The sequence below is a fragment of the Carassius gibelio genome, chromosome A1 (assembly GCF_023724105.1).
Source record: "Carassius gibelio isolate Cgi1373 ecotype wild population from Czech Republic chromosome A1, carGib1.2-hapl.c, whole genome shotgun sequence".
Classification (NCBI taxonomy): domain Eukaryota; kingdom Metazoa; phylum Chordata; class Actinopteri; order Cypriniformes; family Cyprinidae; genus Carassius; species Carassius gibelio.
In genome coordinates, this window is record NC_068371.1 from 18,279,240 (window position 1) to 18,303,825 (window position 24,586).

The 24,586-nt window shown below is 35.1% G+C and overlaps 1 protein-coding gene across 1 annotated transcript; it reads right to left on the reverse strand.

Moving 5' to 3' along the window:
• Positions 1-12,124: 12,124 nt before the first annotated feature.
• ednrba (endothelin receptor Ba) lies at positions 12,125-21,982 on the reverse strand. The gene is made up of 7 exons (XM_052593130.1): positions 21,289-21,982; positions 15,289-15,401; positions 14,990-15,194; positions 14,687-14,836; positions 14,368-14,501; positions 14,090-14,198; positions 12,125-13,706 (listed from the first exon to the last, which is right to left on the reverse strand). Exons 1-7 carry the CDS (start codon positions 21,688-21,690, stop codon positions 13,524-13,526), a joined length of 1,296 nt encoding a protein of 431 aa, XP_052449090.1. The 5' UTR covers positions 21,691-21,982; the 3' UTR covers positions 12,125-13,523.
• Between the last annotated feature and the right edge of the window lie 2,604 nt (positions 21,983-24,586).

The following is a 24,586-nucleotide window of genomic DNA, read 5'->3' on the forward strand; positions in this document are numbered from 1 at the left end:
CCCTGACTTACTGCTATGATCTTATTTTATTTATCTAGCATTTAAAAATAAAACAATATACAATGCATAAAATATAAACAGCTTCTTTGTTAAAATGTTGAGTTTTAACCTAAATTTAATAATAATAAATTAATATCTGGTATAATTAAATACTATTTGTATCATTTCATTTATAAAATACACTTAAATGGACCTGCTTTCTTTTCTGTGCTTTGCTTGAATGTCCAAATATCTGCTCGCTGTGAGAGGGCAGGTGATAATGTGGAGGCATTAGTGTTATTAGCATATGAAGAGAGGAGACAATCAGTTTACCAGACAGGGAACTGGGGGTGTGGGGAGTCTTTAAAACAAGTCACTTTGATTCGGATTGATCTGATTTAAGATTATGTAGCTTGAAAAATAATCTGATTTTATTTTACTTTTTTATAATGCACTAGCCAGGAAAGACCATCATATACATTGTAGATACTGATATATATATATGTTTCAATGTTTAGGTCTCCATTTTGTTCACTATTGCATGGTCATTTCTACACAGACTAAACTGTACATGCTAAACTTACACAGCAACAGGTCTGAACCTGAACTGTACTACTAACTTAAAAAGAACACCGCAATTAAAGTCTTTTAAATCATTGATGCAACTTATAAAAATTACATTTTCTGAATGAGGAATTGTTTTATTTTTTTGTGTGGCTTAACGTGGGGTTTTGAGTAGACTTTTCTATTTAAATTATTAATTTAAAGTTTACTCCGTGACGTCACGTTGTTGTTCTAATCGACGTTCAGAAGAATCCGTTCAACACGGCGGATAATCACAAGCGACTGGAGCAAACTTATGGAACAACTTGTAAGTACATCAAAACAATTGTGAAAATGTCTTATTGAATATCACGATAAAGGGATGTTTTTATTTTTGGGAAATGCTGTTTTTACACAGTGCCCAAGTGCTTTTGAATGTGCATTGATTTGGATTCTATTTTAGCATCACTGCTTACAGTATGATGTTCACGTCAAAGAAGGACACTAATCTTAACGTTAGCTGGCATTTCGTCACTAAACGATTTGAATGTCACTGATGTTAACTGTGATGTTTAGGACTGCGTTTATCAAAAGCATTATGAGCAAGTCGATTGTTGAGACCATTTGGTGTCAAATGTTTCTACGCTCATCCTAGCCATACAGTGCTTTTTTGGGGAAATGCCCTGATAAACGTGTGTTTGTTTGTTTTTTGGTCTGTTTCTAAACAACTAGCTTCTAAGAGTACTAATCCAAAATTAGGTTTAAGCTTACACACAGACATGAATATTGTAATATATTAAAATTACAAAAGAAATGTACAAACTTGTAGTAAACCTTTACAAATCTTTCTTAAACTGCAGGCTGAGCTGGATGCTGAATATAACAGAGTGAGCCTCAACACTTAAGGTACTGTAACTTCAAGTTGTGTGAAGTGTCCGAACATAACAGGACACAGACTTGGCTTTCTCTTTTCCAATGTCGGTTAAACACTTTACGTTTTTGTGGTTTTCTAGGTTTCACCATATCAGAGACCTGCAGGATTTCACAGACATTCATGACATTCTAAACATCTGATCTTCATGTGAGGGCAAATCACAAACACTAACTGCCTCCATCACAGTTTTTTTATTATTATAGTTTTTTTTTTTACATGATGTCAACATGAAAGGAGCCCTTCATGCTTTCCCAGTGTACATGTGTGAGAATAAATGTTCTTTAGGACATAAAATGTAAGAATTAACTGCCATAATAGATCTGAAATAAGAGTGGTGGAATTATGACGTCAGAGCTGCGGGTTGCTTTGAGATTTTCATATGTTTTTTTTAATGGAGTTTTTCAATTTATGAATAAAATAATGCCTGTGGTAAACATAACTTGACGATGCTTCTATTTATTTTCTACAGTGTAAACTGCACACACTCACAGCCTAAAACTTTCTTATTTAAATTAAAATTAAATTAAAATTTAAATTTATGCATTTAGCAGACGCTTTTATCCAAAGCGACATACAGTGCATTCAGGCTATCAATTTTTACATATCATGTGTTCCCGGGGAATCAAACCCCCAAACTTGTGCTTGCGTGCTATTTATTAAAAACATTGTTTTTCAAAAATGAACATAACTGCTTCAATATTTGTGTCTGATGTTGTCTACACTGGATGTGACACGATCCCCATCAGTGAACTGATGCTCGTTCTGTTTATGATCAAATACACTGACACTACGTTCGGATGATGTGACACTATAGTGTGATGTCATCAGGTTTACACACACTTTCAGCTCAGCGGGGCACGGCACAACTCTCACCTTCGGTGTAGACACGGTTAGACAGTGTCTGCTCTATTACAAATAATTTATATTTAAATCAATCAATAAATAACCTAAACCTGTGGCATTACAAGATGGAAAATATAGCCTAGAAAATATATTTCCACTTGCTCTGTACTCCGTCCATGACACTGTTTCACTGCAGAGCTGCAGTTTAATCTGAACAGCTCTTAATGCTGAGTGGATGGTTAGATGCATGATGGGCTAGTATAAAAAAACAATAAGGTCTTTCCAGCTTTAAGGTAATTCTGCCTTTTTATATATATCTTGTCTCAGTTTTAAATTTGACTGTTAAATTATAAATAATGACATTTTAATTGCTTTGGAACTACTTCTTTGTCATCTGAATATTGATTTTAAGTAGGGGGAAAATCAATTAAAATTGTAAATCAGATTTTTTTGTGAAAAAATTAGTTTTTTGTTTGTTTGTTTTTTAGGCCATATCGCCCAGCTCTAGAACAATCCCATGGTGAATTACTCTTCTGGGTTCTGATGTTAAAGTTCCCCCCACTCTGTTGGCATTACATATTAATGTCTACTTTAGTCTCTGACGCTAAAGTTTTCCTCTCTGCGCTTATTGCAGAATGAATTGAGCGAGACATCACTGACACAAGCCCCTCTCCTGCTGATTGTGTTATCATGGACAATGAAATGTCCTGCAAGCACTGCAGCTGTGATGAGATGATCTTCCAGTGTTTGACATTCAGAAATACACAGATCGTGCGGTTTAAAAAAGGCTGAATATTTTTTTGAGTTTTTGATTCTTTTTTTAGTTAGTATTTGTAATTTATAAAGTACCAAAATAATTGCTAAATGAAAAACATTATGTATGATAAACAGTTTTAAGTACACTGCACTTAAACATTAAGCAAAAAAAAAAAAAAAAAAAAAAACTTTTTAGCTTGACTTGACTAAATTAATTCATGTAATTATTATAATGTATAATTAAATAAAAAAACATGTAGTTGCTTAAATATTCTTTTTTTTTAGATAATTGGTGTCCACAAAAAAATTGGAGTATTCACAACTTATCAGTTTTTAGAGTGTAGAAGTGATGTGACTAAACACTGGCACACTGGTCCCCTGTTAGATGGTCAAGTGTGATGCTGGTTGACCTTACATTTAGCATCTTCACTATCTGTGTATGCAACGCCAATGTTGATCATAACACTAAAATACCTGTTCAACAAACACTGTAAAAAGATTATAGGGTAAAAAAAAAAACCATATTAATACTACTAGTGAACAATGAAAAGTAATTTAAGTAATTTTTAGTAATATAAGTAATATACTAATATACATTATAGTCAAAATTGTGTATAAAGACAGATAATATGTGTAACTCATTTGTCATTATTACATTCAGAAATAATGTAAAAAATGGCTAAATAGAATTAAACTTAGTAGGCTTCTCATGGCAAAATCAGCTAAATAGACATCACAATTCACCATCTAACTGGGGACCTAAGTCATTCTAACAAAATCTCTTGTGTGTCTATTTCCACACTGCTTAAACTCTCTCATTCTCAACCGGTCACATATTGACAGAAAACACTGTTTCTCCACATGCAGGCGCTCCATGGCTTTGAATGAGAAACCTTTAGCATCAAAATGCAGAATCTATGGGCAAATGTTATTTCCTGATGAAATAATATATTGGGGTATATATACTCATGGGCATTTAGTCCAAGAAAGATTATAAAAGTATTAAAAACTATTTGTGTTGTATTCAAAGTCTTCTGAAGTCATACAATAAGTTTATGTGAAAAGATTCAACATTGAGGTATTAATTGCTGAAAATAATTCCACTCCATAAACACAGTCATACAGCTGAATTTAAGTTTGAGATAAAAGACATCAAAACTGACGTAATAAATGTCCCTGTCCACAGCGTTTGTCTGATGCAAAGGTATCTTAATGAAACCAGTGAAATACCCTGCACATGGAAAAACTGCACTAAATGAACAAACTAAATATTTACGCCAAGGGTTCACTGTAAACTGACATTAAGAACTTTTACTTACAAACTGTTGTTAAAATTAAATTTAAGATTTTAAGATGAAATGTAAGATTTTTTTCAAGCATTTTTTTACAACATCTGCTGAATAGTTAGTAAAATATGCTACTCATGTCAAACAAAATTGTTTTTGACAGAAAAAAAGTTGTTTCATTAAACTCGAAATAATGTAAAATTTGCGTATTAAATGAATAAAAACTATAAACACCGTAGTCCACGATAAACCCTTTAAATTTAACAGTATTCGTCAGTAATAGAATTGTTGAGTTTTAAGCTCCAGAATCTTTATAGTGCGTTTGTTATTCGAGAAAGGGCAAATCAGCCAGACATGTATCACACATCACTATCTAACTGGGGACCAAACTCATTTTATCTAACAAATGCACTCTTTACTATTAAACGTACTGACCTGCAATTGTTACCTTAAAGAGCTCTTTCTGCTGCTTTTACCCATACAATGTCAAAAGTTTTGTTGGTGAAAACTGAAGTGTAAATTTGGTTCAATGATGTTCAATAATTATTTTCACTTCAAAATCAGTTCATTTCAATGTTTCCATGTTTAGGTCACCATTTTGTTCACTACTGCATGGTCATTTCTACACAGACTAAACTGTACATATTAAACGTACACAGCAACAGGTCTGTGCATGTAGTGGTGATTTCTCTAGAGTAAAGCACACTGGTCCCCTGTTAGATGGTGAAGTGTGACGCCTGATTGGCTGACCTTACATTTAACAATATTTCACATTCTCACCATCTCTGAATGCTATGGCAAGGATGATAATACAATGTTACAATATATGTTGATTGTAACATTGATTTAGAAATTTAGCCAAGTGAATATTTTCAAAGTTAACATGAAATTGGCAAGAAATGTCAAAGCAACCAAAGAGATGTCGCAGTTTACCATTTAACAGGGGACCTAAGTGTTCAGATCAACATTAGCACTATTCTATCTATCTGTTCTATCTATCTATCCATCTATCCATCCATCCATCCATCCATCTATCTATCTGTCTGATCAAATTATCATCACTGATAGGACCTTCTCAGGAATGGGTTTTGGTTGCATTCATACGTTGAGAAGTGTATTGGGGTTAAGCCAAGAAAATGTCAAATAAATGTAAAAAAATAATAATTATATATCTATATCTATATATATATATATATATATATATATATATATATATATATAGTTAATTATAAGAGGCATTACCTCTGCCCTTGAACTGTTGACAGCTGGCTGACTCTAATTATATTACTACTTTTTATTACTATTATTATTATTTGAAAAATAAAGAAACTAAGTACTAACAAACTAACTATAATGACACTTCTCAATGTGTCAGTATTATAAGTACATATATGTATATTGTGTATGTATACAGTAAAAACTACATTTATTCAGACACCTTGAACATTTCAAACGCTATCACAGTTTATTTGCTATAGTTTAGATAATGGTAATAAAAGATGACAAGAACTCAGAGTTAACCTGTCAGAACAAATTCATCTTGATAATATCAGATAGCACTTAAGCAAAAAATGGTCAGGTCTATTGTGAGAATAATTTTTATCAAATTTACTGGTAGTCTACTTTATTAGGAATTTTTGGTTATAATATGTCAGTTTTTCAAAATTATATATTGATTGTTGCATTAAAAAAAAAAAAGCACACTGGTCCCGTTAGATGGTGAAGTGTGACGCCTGATTGGCTGACCTTACATTTAACAATATTTCACATTCTGACTATCTGTGCATGCAATGGCAATGTTGATGATAACAATAAAATAACAGTTCTTGACATTCAACATAAACTGTTAAAAAATTTTGGGGTAAAAAATATATAAATAAACCTTTTTTAGCATTAGAGTGAAATAATAATGCTAATAATTCAGACACTATTTTGCCTCACTGTAATGTGGTCCTCTTGGATGTTTGAGAATATGAATGTTTTAAGAGTTTAGGAGTTTAAAAGACTGGTTTGTGTTCAATCTCCTCTCAGAGCCTCTCTGGAACAGCAGGCATTCAGACAATAGAGGAGTGTGAACGACATGCGTGAATTTGCCCTTACAGTTCCTGCCCCAGCCTACAGGGGCGCTGCTGAGAATGAGTATAAACACACACGTCCAGGTCCCCACTTGGTCAAAATTAAAAAAAACTTCACCAGGGGCTTTTTCAGTTGATTTTAGCATGATTTAAGGCATGTCTAACAGGGGACCTGAAAAATGTCCCCTCTTAGCTCAGAGGGGCGGGCGGACGCGGACGCGGACGCGGACGCACACGCACACGCACACGCACACGCACACGCACACGCACACGCACACGCACACGCACACGCACACGCACACGCACACGCACAACAGTTAGCATACAGGTAAGACCTGGTCACGAATGAGACCGGATGCTGACTGAGTGCGTGTGTGGTATTTATAGTGCCGATGTGATTGGATGGTGATGAGGGTCAGGTGGAAGTGATTAGTATTCCGGTGAGGGCATGCATTGTGAATGAGTGGAGGTGGAACCTGGCGTGTTTGTAACAATAGTCAGGTGCGACTTATCAAAATTTATTTGACATGAACCAAGAGAAATGAATCAAGTTAAAACATTACCATCTACAGCCTGGTTATTTTAGAACCAGCAACTTGGTTCTTGGTTCTAAAATAAATGTGATTTATAGTTCAGTGCGACTTATATATGCAACGTATACTTAGGTACGACTTATAATCTGAAAAATACGGACAAGTTAATGAATTAAATTTGAGAAATTTGAGATCACCTTAATTACCTCATTATGTCTTAATTATGTCTGATATCAACTTAATTATGTCCTGCTGAGGTACATCACCTTCTCCACTTTGACCTAAAGCATAAAAGCAAAAACGAGCAGTTCTGGCTCCACCTGTCCTGGCAGGATTGTCCTTTCAGCAGTGCTGCGCTCGCACCGTTGCTATGTGACAGAGTACTGATCCGGAACCTCTGGTGGCTGAATTAGAAAATACTCAAATTAAACTCCCTGTAATTCTCACAGATCTGCAAATATTTCTGCCTATTACCTTACCTTACCTCTCCTGTAATTGTGAAAATTTGCTTTTCCTCCATTTAAAGCTGTTTCCTTAGTGTATAACGTGCTGTTACTTTCAGGTAATAAAATGACAAAATAGTACAATTTGCATAACACATAACACAGTATTTGTCATAATAATCTAAGGAACTGCATTTTGACTTGAAAAGGAAAATACAAAGTCAAATTTGCATGGCCTCTAAAAGGAAAACTAATGGCTGCAATAGGATACAGTACAACTTCAGAGCTAGAAATTTTTCATGTTCTGGGAATGATTTTTAAGTGGCATGTTTTATTTTAGTTCCCAGAATGTTTTCCTAAAAGGTAGGATAATATTCTCTAAAAAACATTCTGAAATGTTCATTGACAACTTTCTTAGAACATTATCCTCTAACATTCTAATAAAACTTCCCATCACAAAAGATACGGACATTGCTCAGAAGTCAAACTGACTGAAAGTGAAAACCCAACCTTTGTTTGATGTCAAGCTCCTCAGTAAATAACTCCAAAAAAGCAGATCCAGTTTCGCTTATAAACCAGACTGATTTTATGTCTGACGTACATTTACAAAAGTTCTTATTGAGATTAACAGAGGTTTAGATGTTGATGTTTATTGAAAATAATGGTTTGGTTTGACGTCATCATTATGGTGATCAGTAGTTAGGCAGTGTGACTCAAACTATTTAATGTTAGTTTTTATTTGGCTGCTATAACTATGTTTGTTACAGCAAAAACAGAGAATGAAAAAGATTTGATCAGGAGATGTTGGCTACTTGATGTTAAAGATTTCATCATGTAATGATCTGATCTCATCTAGAGTCTAATCTGTGCTATTAATTTTGTATTACATAAAATCAACATCTAAGATACAGCAGTTTTAATCAGATAATCTGTATTTCTGTCTGTAATTTTTAAATTACATTGTTCACAAATCATTTTAATTATTGAACAGACACACACAGATATCAAGAATCAGTGTATTAATCTCAATGGTGGCATGCTATATCCTTCAGTGCATTGTGGGAGCCATGGATAAGTTTTGTATGGTGCATGTTGCACCCAGATTACATAACAGCATGGAAAATGTCAACATTGTTGAGATTCATACACTGATTTTTGATGTCTGTGTGGTAAGTTTGTTTTAACTCTCTGATTACAATTCTGCTTGGCCTCAGTCTGTAGAACCATTGCATTGTCATAAAAAATAATGTGCAACTAATAGCATAAATTATACTTAAGAAAATCAGACAATCATACCACTGCATGATGACATTTTTCATCATCAAGCAACCAGCATCATCTAATAATGTGTTCTCAGGCTTTTTTTTTTTTCAAAACATACACCGCTACAGCAGTGAGAGAAAAGCATTAAAAACTCAAGTGCACAATTGTTCAACTAAAGCAAACACGTATCACCATTTATCCGTATCACGTATCAACTATTATTTTTAAATAGACATCAACATCTAAATCTCTGTTAATCTCAATAAGAAATTTCTAAATGTATGACAGAGATAAGTGAAGTTGGAAATACTGTTTTTGGAGTTATTCAAGATGGCAAAGGTTGGGTTTTTACATTCAACCAAAATTTGACACCTGAGAAACATTTGAGTACACATCCAATGTCCAAATGGTATGATTCCTGTGTATCTTAATTTGGATGTTAGGTGATAATGTTCTAATATTGTTATCAATAAACATTTTTGGAATGTTTTTAGAGAATGTTGTCCTACATTTTAGGAGAACATTCTGGAAACTAAAATAAAACTTGCCACTGAAAACATTCCCAGAACATGTAATGTTCTCAGAACATTCTTAGAACAATAACACTCTTAGCTGGGTTAACCAATTAACATAATCTCTGATGATCAAATTAAATATTTACTACCACATATGCCCCCATCACTGACATAAAAGTCAGACAAGAAAGTAACTTAAAAAATGATAGAAAACCAACAGATTTTCAGATAAAACAAATTTCACACTGATGACAAGTGAGGGACATTCACTGATTCCAAAAGAGTAGCCAGGGGTTAAAACTTGATTTTAAGATCAACGTAAACTGCACTTATTTTTATTTCTGGGAAATGTAAGTATCTTCCAAAGCATCTGAAGGGCAGTGCTAAAAAAACAAACAAACAAAACGTTTAAATAATATGTTAAAAAGTTTCAAAATTCCCCCCAACCCCATCAAGTTTCTGTATGTTTTGACCTCAAAATCATACAGTGACTGCTGGAAAGGGTTAAAATATGTGAAAGATAATGGAAAACCAAATAATTTGTGGGACCTGGAGGATTTTTTGAAGAACAGTGGGCATCTTAACTGTTCAGGACAAACAAGGAACTCATGAACAACAGCCGTGGATAGGTAACAATACAAAGTATTAAGAATCAAGCATATGCAAACTTTTGAACATTTTTTGAATATCTTATTCTGGACTGTACTAAATAAAATCCCTCTTATTTTGGTAATATAACATTTTGCAGGAGTATATACACTTTTGTAAACAACTGTACATATATAAATGTCTTTTTTTAAACAGCATTAAACTTTAAGTAAACTTTAAATAAACCATCATTGTTTTGCTGCAGCATTAATCTCATCCAAAGCTGAAATGCCTCAGGAATTGACCTTTTTGACCATTAAAGTCAAGAGACAACCTAATCCAATAAGAAATGGAAATAGATTTATTGCGAAGATGAGATTTGAATCTCTCATGTGATGATTCAGAGGTGCTGTTGTTGTAGATTTCACAGTGACTGCTGGAGGAGGAATCCTGTTGGAAATGAAACAGAGAGACTCTTTCATGGCATAATTTGTCATGCATTATGATCATTTAAAGAAGGGAGAGATGGTCATGAGAGAAAGCGGTTTCCTCAAAACACCTCACATGATGTACTTTACTCATGCTCATGAATCATGTGATCTTGTTTAAGAGGAGACTATTCACAAACCTAACACTGTCTTTTAGGTCCATTCCTACATTTCTGATGTTGTCGTGTTTGGTTTACACTGAAAAATTAAAATTACCTATCAAGAAAAAGTTCAAGTTAAACTCAGTTTTATCTGAAACGTTAAGACTATTTACTTAATACCACATGACCAGTAGACACAGAGAATGCAACAACTTAATATAAAATACAGCATAAAAAAGGACACTACTTAAAATGAGGCTGTCCAGTCTAGTAAGTGAATCCTCTAATACAAATGATATCGTGACAAGATAAATTTTTTTTTTTTTAATTTCTACAGGATAAAGTATTTCCCCTTTCAGTGAAGAATAATTACAAATTATAAATATAAAATATATAAATAGCTAATTAAGCTGTGGCACTGTGAACTTATATGAATAAACAATGAACAACAGTATTTTCTACTACTAAGAATATCATTGATTAGCAAATGGTGTATACAATATATTGCTCATTGTTAGTTTACGTTATTGTATTAACTAATATTAATACCAGATACTTTATTTTACATTGTTACAACAATTAACTGGAAATGGTGTAAACAGGTTTTTGTGTTTTTATTGTCTTATAATTTTTTTTTACAACACATTTAATATAAAAAGTCTTACATAACAGATGGACAGCAAAGAAATATATAAATATTATTAAGAATAGCTACAAAAAAAAACTGAACAGATTCAGCAGGAATTATAACACACAATTAAATGATTAGTAAAATGTCTGAGGCCTTGAATCATGTGGAAGATTAATCATACAAGTTGTGTAAATCTCAAGTAAATCTTCTACTAAACACATGAGATAATCACAGTATAAGTTTGAAAGCATGTGCAAAACTGAGAAACACTGACAAATACACTATCCTTAAAGATACATAATTAACCACATCTCAAGGCTGAACCTCCCGAAAACAAAAACAATAAAAAAAAAAAAAAAAAAAAAAAAAAGTATAACATCTCAAAGCTAGTATTAGTAGTAGTAATAAATCACAAAATAAATATAGTCTTCTATTTTAGGGTTAATGTATTTTCTGGGCTATAGAAATGAGATTGTTGACTCAAACTATGCTGCAGCACAAATCCATATATGTGTGTGTATACACACCAAAAACAAACCGAGAATTTTTCCTTACAATCAGTTGCATTATTACATTTGGAAATTCTTTAAATCAGGAGCTTTCAAACCAGTACTGGAATACCCCCAGCACTGCACATTTTGTATGTCTGATTTAACACACCTGATTCGACTTATCGGCTCATTAGTAGAGACTGAATTGTGTGTGTCCAACGGAGGCATAATAAATGTGCAGTGCTGGGGGTGCTCCAGGAGTGGTTTGAAAACCCCTACATTAAATATACATGGAACTATAGAGAGCATGTGAAGTCACTTTTGATTTTGGTTGAATGTTTACACCACAATTCCTGAAGTAAGAGGAGTTGGACAAAACTTGTGAGCATTTTTCAGATAGTGTGACATGTGGCCGGTGCTGTGATGTTCAATCATTGTTAAATCATTCAGTTAAATTTGACTTTTTTAACCTTAGAGCATCTAGAAAACCAAAGTACAAAACCAAAGTACATGTATGCCAGTCAGGAGTGAATAGAAACTGGAACTTAAAGATATACAGGTGCATCTCAATAAATTAGAATGTCATCGAAAAGTTAATTTCTTTCAATAATTAAACTCAAATTGTGAAACTTGTGTATTAAATATATATATATATATATATATATATATATATGAATTGTTGGCCCTCTTGAAAGTATGTTCATTTACTGTTACATGTACTCCTTACTTTGTAGGGACACCTTTTGCTTTAATTACTGCCTCAATTTGGCATGGCAGTGATCAGTTTGTTGCACTGCTGAGGTGGTATGGAAGCCCAGGTTTCGTTGGCAGTGGACTTCAGCTCATCTGCATTTTTTTGGTCTCTTTATTTCTCATTTTCCTCTTGACAATACCCCATAGATTCTCTATGGGGTTCGGGTCTGGTGAGTTTGCTGGTCAAACACACTAACACCATGGTCGTTTAACCCAGTGGTTCCCAAACCTGTCCTGGAGTACCCCCAACACTGCATGCTTTCTTTGTCTCCCTAATTAAACACATTTGATTCAACTCATCAGCTCATTAACCCATGTGATAATGAGCTGATGAGTTGAATTTAGAACCACTGATTTAACCAACTTTTGGCAGTGTGGACAGGTGCCAAATCCTGCTGGAAAATGAAATCAGCATCTACAAAAGGCTGGTCAGCAGAAGGAAGCATAAAGTGCTCCAAAATTTCTTAGTGAACTTAACACTAGGCTTCAAGCAACATGGTCTGTGAGCTTCTCCACCCTTCCTCCAGACTATAGGACTGTGGTTTCAAAATGAAATACAAAACTTGCTCTTATCTGAAAAGTGGATTTTGGACCACTGGGCAACAGTCCAGTTCTTCTCCTTAGCCCAGGTTGGATGCCTCTGACCTTGTCTGTGGTTCATCAAATTCCTTGACACCTCTGTGTGTGGTGGCTCTTGATGCTGTGACTTCCAAAATTTTTCCTTCCACTCAATTTTCTGTTAACTCTGTGAACAGTCAGCTTCTTTGGTAATGAATGTTTGTGGCTTACCCTCCTTGTGAAGAGTGTCAATGATTGTCTTCTGGACAACTGTCAGATCAGCAGTCTTTCCCCATGATTGTGTAGCCTACTCAACCAAATTGAGAGAATTTTTTTGAAGGCTCAGGAAACTTTTGCAGGTGTTTTGAGTTGATTAGCTGATTGGCATGTTACCATATTCTAATTTGTTGAGATAGTAAATTGGTGGGTTTTTGTTAAATGTGAGCCAAAATCATCACAATCATCACACCTTTATTTATATAGCGCTTTAAACAAAAAAGATTGTGTCAAAACAACTGAACAACATTAAACTACTTCAAAGACTTGAACTACTTCAGTTTGTGTGCATTGAACTGTTATTTATTTAATACATAAGTTTCACAATTTGAGTTGAATTACTGAAATGAATTAACTTTTCCACGACATTCTAATTTATTGAGATGCACTTGTACCTATAATATCACCACATCTGCTTGTAATGAGTATACCTCCAGCTGACACAGAGTTAGGTTTTATGCCATTAGCTAAATTTTAAGTGCAATTTGTTGCCCACCAATACCTGTATGCAGACCAGTGCCTAAGTTGAAGTGTATGGCACGGCTATTGCTTTGTTCAGATCCTCGCTCTGTCACCTTCAGCTTCATGCAGGACTGTTTGTCATCCATGGCTAACATTTCAGGAGGAAGACACCAGCAACACAGACATGACTGAAAAGGAACAGAGGAGGATAAGGAATATTTTTCATGTACACTACAGCAGGAATTAAAACAGATATGCCCAATTGTTCACACTTGCATGAAAAATAAGTTGAGTAATGCCTTAAATATTAGGCAGTAGAATGCAAAAAAAAAAAAAAAAAAAAAAATCTGTGTGAAGTATTCCTAAGTATTGAACATGTTTATTATCAAATCCAGGGAATTTCATTACAGTGCTAAGACATAGCATTTATTATTCTTGTTTTACTGACAACGTCATATAAATGGAATCAACTATTTATACATTATTTAGTAAATAAAAAAATTATTTACTATATTATTTTTTTACAGTTTTACATTATAGCAGTTATCATTATCTGTCTGTCTGTTCTTACTCTGAAGCAGCTCTTGAAGCGCTTGCTAACCATATACAAAGCGATTGGGTTTATGCATGAGTTCACTGATGCCATGTTGATCCCGATATAATCAAGAACCAGGAAGAAACTACAGGTAAACAAACACACAAACAGTTTCATTATTATTAAGACTTTGATTTAACTCAAAAGATAGAGATTAGACTACATGCCGGAACTCTTGTCCTTCAAAAGTTAAATTTAACTGTTGAGAAGAACATTATAGTGTTTCAACAAGAAGATAGATGATGTGTTCTGACCTCAGAAGCTCACAGCGGTTGGGGTCCCTTTCATCATAAATGGTAAGCTTAAGAATACGACTGAGGTGCAGAGGAAGCCAGCACAGTGCAAAGACTAGCACCAGACAGAACACGGTTTTAGCCACCTCACGTCTCTGTAAGGCACAATCATGTCAATTGCTGAATTGTTCTTTTGTTTTAGTTTTTTGACAGTTTTAGTGCATTAAGACACCATGACAAGTAAACCATCTCCAGAGTATTAACAAACTTGTGTAGTGAGTGTATGGTCTCTCTTGAGAGAATATACAGTAAAAAATAATGAAGGACAGAGAGCTCTGACCTGTTTTAGGTGATCACTAAGAACAATTTGGACCCCATTCTTCTTTCGAAGCATTTCACAGGTCATGAGAGTGTAGAAGATAGCAGTACACATCAGCGGCATGCAGAAGTAGAAACTGAAAAGCCACCAATCTTTGGCTGACTTATAAAACTGGAATTTAAGAAAGATCATTATTAACATTCAGTAAGGCAACTTAATCCAGTTATTATGTATCCTGCCTAAAATTTTGTTGATCCAAATATTGTATGACATGCACCATCACAAACAACATGTAGCCTCTTTACAGTAAATATACAAACTGACCTGCATGAACTTGTTTTTCTGCATAGGGTGGAGCAAGCAAATCCTAAGCTGCTCTCCTTTGTAGTCCATTGTGATCATGTCAAAGGCAATGGCCTCTGGCACTGCAAGTATAATGGACAGCACCCATATCATAATGATTTCAATAGCTGTCCATTTAGGGACGCCAATGCCTTTAATGCGGTTCCACGATGCCACTGCTCGAAACCTTTGGGACAAAGTCAGTGCCAGGTTCCAGATTAAATGCTGTTACTAGATATTGAGGTAATAAGAACAAACTAAATACAACAAAATACAGATACCTGTCTATGCTCAGTGCACACAAACTTAGCACTGTAATGCCAACTGATGTCTTTTGTATAAAGGGAACCATTTTGCAAAGTCCAACACCAAATGGCCAATCTTCAGCCAGAAGCTGAAAGACAGGTACTTTTAGGTCAACAAGAGCCAAAATTACACAGAAACAGAACTGAAAATTACAGGAAAAATAAAATAAATACAAAATATAAAATACAAAAAGATTCAGTCAAATATTTCTTAAAGAGCTCTTATGACTAAAGGGTTTTACCAAACCACGCACATTGTTTGAGAAGCTGAGCGACTGCCTAGCAGGGCCTGCTCCAGGCATGAGAAATGGTGGGCTGAGCCCACGTAAATAACTATTGCCCCGTTTCCACCGCAGGAACTAGGGGTGTAACGGTATGCAAAAATCACGGTTCGGTACGTACCTCGGTTTTAAAGTCACGGTTCGGTTCATTTCCGGAACAGTAAGGGAAAGAAATGCAAACATTAAACTGCAGGTTGTTTATTACTATAAAATTTTTTTAACAATTTATTTACATAAATTATAAAATTATAATTATAAATTATAAAATAAATAATAAAATAAAAAAGAATAAAAAATAAAATGCTGCAAAGTTCTCTACTAAATAAAATACTCTCAGTCTCAAACCAATATCATATAATAAAATATAATGAAAAATATATAAATAACTATGATTACAGTGCAGCATTACCAATCCCAGCTTGTAGGCCTGCTCATATTTAAAAAAAAAATATTAATATATTAAAATATATTATAACTTTTCCAAAGTGTAAAGTTGCAGCATTAAAAGTTTCAGTTTTTAGACCTTCTCAGATTTCGTTTTTGCGTTGGACCGATCGGAATTAAGACAAAAGGTATGTTTAATGCTGAATTACAATCGTTTTTTTGCTAGTTGTAGTGATGTTCACACTCCCATGATGCCTTCTGAAAACCTTAGGCCGGTGACACACTGGCATATTGCACCTGTTAAACATAGTCTATTTTGCCGTCAATACTGTTGATGGTGTCCTTTATCAGTAGGCTTTATATTTATGCTCAACATGAAGTATAGATATTGTTGCCGTGAAGACAAGATCCTGGTCTGTCGGCGGTCTCCCTCTATGTCACCTACAGTAGCAGCAGCACGCCAGCGCCGCGTCAGGCACAATTCTGGTGTTTAAAGTCACAGAAAATGTGAAGCAACTGACATGCAGCAGAAACTCCACGCTCACGCCACGAAGCCAGTGTGTCACCGGCCTTAGCATCAGCTGCAGGGCGGGATTTGCGCTGAACACGGAGACTTCCTCCACTTAATATGTTCATTTTGAAAAACTAAAATGTACCTATGTTCCCCAAACAAAATATTGCATTCGGTCATTCAGTACACACGTGCACCATACCGAAAGCCCTGTACCGAAACGGTCCAGTACGAATACACGTACCGTTACACCCCTAGCAGGAACTTTACCCAGGAACTAGGGACTTTGGTCTGGTACTCGGTGTGTTTCCACCACAGGAACCAGGAACTAAATAAAGTTCTGGGTAAAAAAATGCCCCTCAGAAAGTCCCTGCTGGCGAGGTAGTACTTTTGGGGGCGGGACTTGGGCGCTAAACATCCTGATTGGTTGAGTTCAAGCATCATTGGTTGAGTTCAACCACCATTTATTCGGATCATTTTAAAAATATTACTGTTCTTGTGTCATGAAATGGGAAAGTAAGCAAGGGAGGTTAGCAAGATAAGAGATGTGATCCAGATGAGGAGTTAGTGCTTTTCATCTTGATTACAATGATGCTTGAGTATCTGCTAATTTCCCTTCATATTTCCTGGATCATGTGGCCAGGTCACAGGCTTCTGCAGCAGCCTTATTGATCATCAAGCCCCCAGCATGGCACTGCAAAATTTCCTGGATGTCCGGGCTAGGCTTACACTTTCTGGCTGCCTTGTCTGGTATGCCATATCTAGGTCACCCTGATGGGCTTCCTGGTCACCAGGATATCCCCTCTTGCTGAGGGATCAAGTGGGAAGTATAGGTGGCATTTGCGACAACCTTCTTGTGTAATGCTGTCTCAGCCAGTGCTCCCCTCGCCTCAGAGGGTTGTATTTGAGCTTGCCTCTCCCGTTTGCCTCCGTGCTTCCAAGAATTTTTGAACAGATGCTTGGGAAGCTCTTAAATCCATGCTTGGTAGGTGCACACACTAGGCTTTGTTCACATTCTGAAATCCACATAGTGGTAGGTGTGCACGCTGAGCACCCTGCGCACTTTCTAAAATCCACATAGTGGTAAGTGTGTGGTAGTACTAGTAAAGTGCAGTGAAGTGTGCAAGATGTGAATTTAAATTTTATTTATTTACAGAGGTATATGATGTCACACTTGTTGTGCAGCGCATATCCATGAATTAATGTTCTGAAGTGAAGTAAACTTCAACAGATTTCCCCTGCTCAGGGAGTAGGGAGCAATAAACACTGTCTAGAGACAATGTCAATGGGAAGAGAGTTCATGCATGGAGCTCACTTCTAACAAGCTGATTATCTGAATCAGGTGTGTTAACAAAGAGAGACATACAAAATGGGCAAAGCAGAAGGTTAGAAGGTTAAAAAAAAGCAGAGGTATTTCCTGCATGTCATAGCATAGCCCATTCTCCCTTATCAATGTCTGCATTAAATACCTCTGCATTTAATTAATGCTATGTTGATACAGTAAGTATTAAGCATTCCAACACAATCTTAAGTTGAATCATGTAAACATAAAATAATATAAAATGTCTAACTTAACATTCACTACAGACCTTGTATGAAAGTTAAATTGAAACTCGGTATGGTAAACAACTCAAATAACATGTGGATTAGTAATTGATCTCTATAGATTTATGTGAACAGTGGTTTGCATTAAACATAAGCCCTTGCACCACAAATAGAATAAAAAAATCATGTACTGAAACTTTATCGTGCGGCAAGCTCATCGATATCCAGCCACTTGTTTGCATGGATTGTTTCATTAATTCATTTATTTAATCGCTTGCATAGTTGTTTGGTTCATTGTAAGAATCTTCAACTTGGTTCATTCAAGTCAAGGTATTTATAGAGCAATATTGTTTCAAAGCAGCTTCTAGTAAGTTCTGTTACCGCTATAATGGCTTAATTCTTTACACTGAGCACTTTAACTGGACAATATGATGAAATATAACATTAATAAATCAATTAATTAATCAAACACTGCTTGAAAGAGTGTCAACATACTAAAAATAATAAATAAATTAAATTATTAACGTGTTAATGTGTGTTTATTTTGTTCTCAGAATTTTAATAGCATTTAATGATTATGAACATAAAAACATTACAAAACAATTGTTTTATATAATATTAGTAATATACCATAGATGAAACAACAAATCTATGTACATGTAATATAAAAGTACTGGCAATGTTTAGCTTTTGCTGTGTCTGAAATCGCTCACTCGTTCACTCAGTCACTCATTCACTAATACCTATATAGTGTATGGCAGTTGAGTACACTATATCAGAAAGGAGTGGACAAATAAGTGACGGATTCAGACGGTGACGTATATACTGTGCGTGAGACTTGTAGCTGTTGCAAAAACATTGTTATACTGTATGTACTTTTAAATTATGTATCTGATTTTAGAAAAGAATATTAATAGCAATAATACTCAAAATGACTTTATATTGCAATTATACATACCTCCACTTCAGCTTTGTGGTTTCATCAATGTATATAATATTTTTTTTTTAAATGCATTTTATGTTCATAATCATTAAATGCTATTAAAATACTGAGAACAAAAATAAACACACATAAACTCATAATTCATAATTTTATGTATTTATTATCTTTAGCATCTTGACACTGCTCAAGTAGTGCTTTAAACTCATGTAAGGTGGGTGTAGAGTGCCCTCAGGAGACTGTTAATTTTACATCAGAATGAATACTGTGATTAACCGACATTTTTAAATTATCCACCAAAGTATCATCATTTTTGTAAGGTAACAACAATGCCACCTCAGTAAATTAATGAGTTATTGCCTACATAACATATTTTAATGCTCCCGCTCCCACTCACGCTCTCGCTTCCAGCTCCCCTTACGAAAATTAACAATGGTTTTACTACAAAATAAAACCGAAAAAGCATGGTTACTATAGTTAAACAATGGTAACCAAAAATTAACCATAGTTTAACCATGGTATTTGTAGTAAATCTGTGGTTATACAAATGGTAGTCAAAACGGCAAAAAAACATGGTTACTACAGTTTTACTGTAATTAAACCATGGTTAATTTTCATAAGGGTCATCACTACTCCGCGTTGGATAGTGGGAAATAGTGCTTCAGAGAGTGTACATCGGTTGTACACTCGAAATCAGAATTAGTTGTGGGTAAAAAGTAGTGGAAAAATTTAGGGAATAATGAAGTCATTCACTCAGAATTCGGAAAGCGCTACAAAATGGCTGACACCCAATATAGTGCACTATATAGTGGATAGGGAGTGATTTCGGATTCAAGATGTGTTCTTGGCCCACCCCTTTTATCAAGGATGCATCCAGAGGTGATCTGGTATCCCTGATTGCATTTCGCACCAACGATCGTTAATGGCAGAAGAGAAACCCTGCAAGTTTCAAAATTGTATTATTGTGTCATGAAATGCAGTTCTACAAGTATTTCAGGCGAGAATGTAGTTGTTTAAACTCAAATATGTTATTTATTTATAAAGATAGCACCTGTTTGAAAATTTGCTTTGCAAATTTCGGAGATGTGACCTCCAGGCGCTCACCGGGCACTCAGTGCTCATGTATCTGCCGTGAGCAGTCTCACCTCACCTAGTCCGTCTGACATTTGCTGCTGGCTCAGATGTCTCTGTTGTCATTAAACATGAGGTAAAATATGTTTGGGGTAAATCTAACAGATGATCTTTGGTCTCATGAATCTATTATTCTTCCAGTTCATATAGTTTTGATTGAGCACAAGTTATGTTTAATAAATAAGCCTATTTATTTTTTAATCGTAATACAAAGCTGACTTTGTTGCATAGGCTACATTTGACCAAATTGTTTGCTTTTGTCTTTATTTTCTATTACATAAATATCTTATACTTTACTTATTATTTTATGACTATATTGTTCACTAAAACTCACGTTTAACAAAAAAGGATTGTGCTTGTCATATTTAAAGTTATTATAGGCTATACAATGAAGACAATCAGAGTATATGTGCACACACTACCTAAAGCACATATTTTATATTTTAAATGTGGGACAAGGCAGTGGTCTTTTTATTTCATTTTTTTATAATATGGATTTTTGTGAGCATATTATAAATAAACAGGAAAGAGGCAGTGCTATTTGATAAAATTTTTCGTTTCACTGAAATGTATGTAGGCTACGACTACATTTTTGTGGCTATTAATATTTTTTTTATTAAATCGAAAAGAGTCAGTGGTGTTTGATATCATATTTCGTCTTATTGTATACATATAGTGAAGATAACCAGAGTAGCCAGTCAAGTACAATTGCTGTTCCATTTGCAGAATTACCAGACTTGCGAACTTGGTATTGAGAAACGGCTCAAAATTGAATAGTCGAATAAAATCGACAAATCGCAACAGCCCTACTTGGCAGTGTCTCGGGACTCCCAAATTTAAATCAGAAGCATTTCAATTAAATAAGCTTCAGTGGAAAATTTGAATGCTCATTGTGCCAGCGAAGACCTATTTGTCAGATTCCATAAACACTTGTTAAATTTGCAACAAAAGACACAGAATAAAATATGGAATACAAAAAAAATAAAATAAAAAAATCATGTTTACTTTTCATTTATCTGTTTATTTTTAAGGTCATAAAAGAAGTAAACGTGCTATATATATATATATATATATATATATATATATATATATATATATATATATAATTATTAATATTATTATTTATTTAGCCTATTTATTTTAATGAGAGATTAAATATAAACGGTCATGAAAAATGTGCTTACCTTATAGACGTTAATGGGAATGTCTATGACAATATGCAAAAGATCCCCAAGCGCCAGGCTTGCAATGAGGATATTAGGACCGTTTCGCATGCATTTATTTTTATAAATGATTCTGAGCAGCGTAGAGTTTCCGATTATCCCAACTACAAACACAATGCACGAAACCACGGTGTTAATATACTTGAAAGTATCTCTTATTTCTGTGGGACCTGTGCACATAGGCGGCAAAACTCTTGGTCGTCGAGGCATTGACTCATTGACCACTCTGCCTTGACCAATTGCAGATTTCAGTGTCGGAGACACGAGCGCCGTGGAAAGTTGCCTAGTCCCTGGAGCACTTATCATGACGAAGTTTCCAGTCAGGAGAATGAGCAAAGTAGCAACGCATCTTGATTCCATCATTTGTATGAAACGTTAAACACTATGCTAAAACTGTTTATCAGTTTAATCATTACATTGATTGCCAAATATCTTCAGGCTAGAATTTCAAAGTAGTCCTTTGCTATTGTCAGTTCACGGTAATAAAGCAGATATTTTAACCCTTCGTTTAAGTTATTCGTATAGAATCGAGAGAAAGTCCTTCACGTCTTCTGACAAGTTCGTCCATCAAAACTCCAGAAGACTTAATTCGCGCACATTTCCTTCCAAACGCAAGTATTTCTTTGATATGACCACAACGTTACGTTTAACTGTGTTATCTGCATCTGCGGCGTTTCCTCAGTCATTTGACTCTTTTTCCCACTGGCCCTCCCACATCTATGAAACCCGTTTCCGCCTCAGTTGAGAAAGAAAGAAAGAAAGAAAGAAAGAAAGATAGAAAGAAAGAAAAATAATAATGAGAAACTCTCTAAAAGGTATGACTTAGCTAAATAGGCTACCTCATTATATAGACGATTTCTTATTATAGGAAGAAGAGGAGAAAAATCCCTAAATAGTGAGAAACTATTTTATGATACTTCTTCTTTGTATTTATTTATTTTAATAAAACTTAGTTTTTCATAATGGTTTAAATGGGTTTATCTCACTGACAGAAAATTATTCGTGGCTGTTCATGACTTCAGAAGTCGTCTAAAGGGGCTTTCACACTGACAGTTTAGTGCGGAACGGGGCATAGTTCGCATGAAAAAACGCTAATGTAAACGCTGTCATTGGACCCTGGTGCGCACTGGGGTATCGAACCCGAGACTACCTGGAGAAGGTGGTCTGAGTTCGGTTGCTCCTGAACTGTGGCGCGGTTCGCGTGAATGTGCAAGCAACACGGACTTGGGTGCGCACTTGTTCAGCAAATAAGTATTCCGCGCATGCGTAACACTGTCGATAACATTGTTTCCTCAACACCAGAGAGCCGAGGTTGATTCCGCACACTCCTAAAAGTCAAAATTAAATTAAATTAAATGCAATAATTCTAATTAATTATTATGCTGTTTATAATAGCACCAAAAAAAAAAAAAAAAAATGCAACTATGGTCAGTCACGTTTAGTTCTCCAGGCGTTTAACGCAAACTGCAAACGCACCTGGGTTTGATACAACTATTGAGTGTGAAAGCAGACCAACGCTGCGGTCAGGCAGAATGGAGAAAAAAAAACCTTGAGAGAAACCAGGCTCAGTCGGGGGGCCAATTCTCCTCTGACCAGACTAAACCATCAGTTCAATTCCAGGCTACAGCAAAGTCAGTTTGTGGAGAAGAATCATCTGTTTCCTGCAGAGGTGGGACAAAGTCATCGTTATGCAAGTCACATGTAAGTCTCAAGTCTGCCCTCGAGTCCCGAGTCAAGTTGAGTCAAAGATGAGGCAAGTCCCGAGTCGAGTCAAAAGTCAAAGCCAACAAGTCTCAAGTCGAGTCCAAAGTCCTACCATTTTAGTTTTGAATCAATTCAAGTCCTCTTACAACAGAAATAAAATGTATACAAATCATGTATGTCTGTAAGATTTGTATTTATTTAAACCTCTTTTTATACAATGACATCAATCAAATACAGTAAAAAAATTGAAAATTTAAATTTTCACAAAAAAATGCTTGTATTTCAACAGCATATTGCACTAGAACAATGGCCTGTTTTTGTCTCATGTGTGTTGGAGAGACTGACGTATACATTTGTGTTTATCAGTCTAGCAGCAAGGTAGAAATGGTACTTTAAAAAGGACGTTGACATGATGTTTGCAAGGTTTTCCATCTGAGTGTGCTACACTCATGTACCTCATATAATCCAGGTTCAAAAATACCTATTTTTGTTAGCATGAACCAGCAAGGGAGACATGCTTTTACTGTTTCGTTGATACAGTATGTTACATCCCAAAGGTGCTTAGCATTCATTCAAAACCTACCTTTCTTTGTGCAACTTCAGGTGTTTTACAAAGTTGGAAATTGTGGCAGCTCCGTCTGTAATCTTCGACTTGCATGTTTTGCAAATTGCAACTCTTTTTTTTTTTCAGCTACCTCGTAATTTTTATAGCCAAACAAAACTATCTTTGGTATAATTTTGCCAACTGGCGTGTTGTTTCTTTTTTTTGCGCTTCAGTGGTTGTCTTGCAATGTGCCTGCTTAGATGCTGTCAAATCAAACCAACGTGGGACTACAGTGATTGGATGTCGTGCAGGCAGTGTGCATGCTCTCTGCATGCATACAGGTGGTGCACATTTTTTTCACAGATGCAGATACACTGAGAGCGGCGTGGCCGTGTGAACATTTTTTTCACCCAGGTTTTCATGGGAAGTAGCAAGTCTTCTTGAGTCAAAAGGCGCAATTCCAAGTGAAGTCACGAGTCATTGATGTTAAAGTCCAATTATTATACCTGGCTAATATGGTCATACTTCCTGGTTCTAGTAAGAACTCTAGTTTCTACATTTTGGACTACCTGGACTAGCTGTGAGGAACAACCACCCAATACACTGTAAACCCTAGTAAGTTGAGACTACTCAAATGATTTGAGGAAAGTGGTTGCGTAAGTAAAATTGAGTAATGGCAAAATTGATTCAATTCAATTGTGTTGACCTAATGTTGGTCTCTTCATTGAATTAATGGAAAGGTTCAAGTACAGATAACTTAAAAAGGCAAATAGACTTAACTTAAATTTTATATATTTTATATATAAAACATACGTTTTATATGGTTGTTTACTTGTTTTAACGATTTATAAATGATTTAATACAAATATAAATTTAATACAATAAACTGCTTTATTTGGTTTATACATTTACGTTAATTTAAGAAACATTGCTCACATCAAGCTCATATTTTAGTCACATTAAGACACTTGAACAGCACTTTGAGCTCATATTTCTAACAGTAAGCTCACA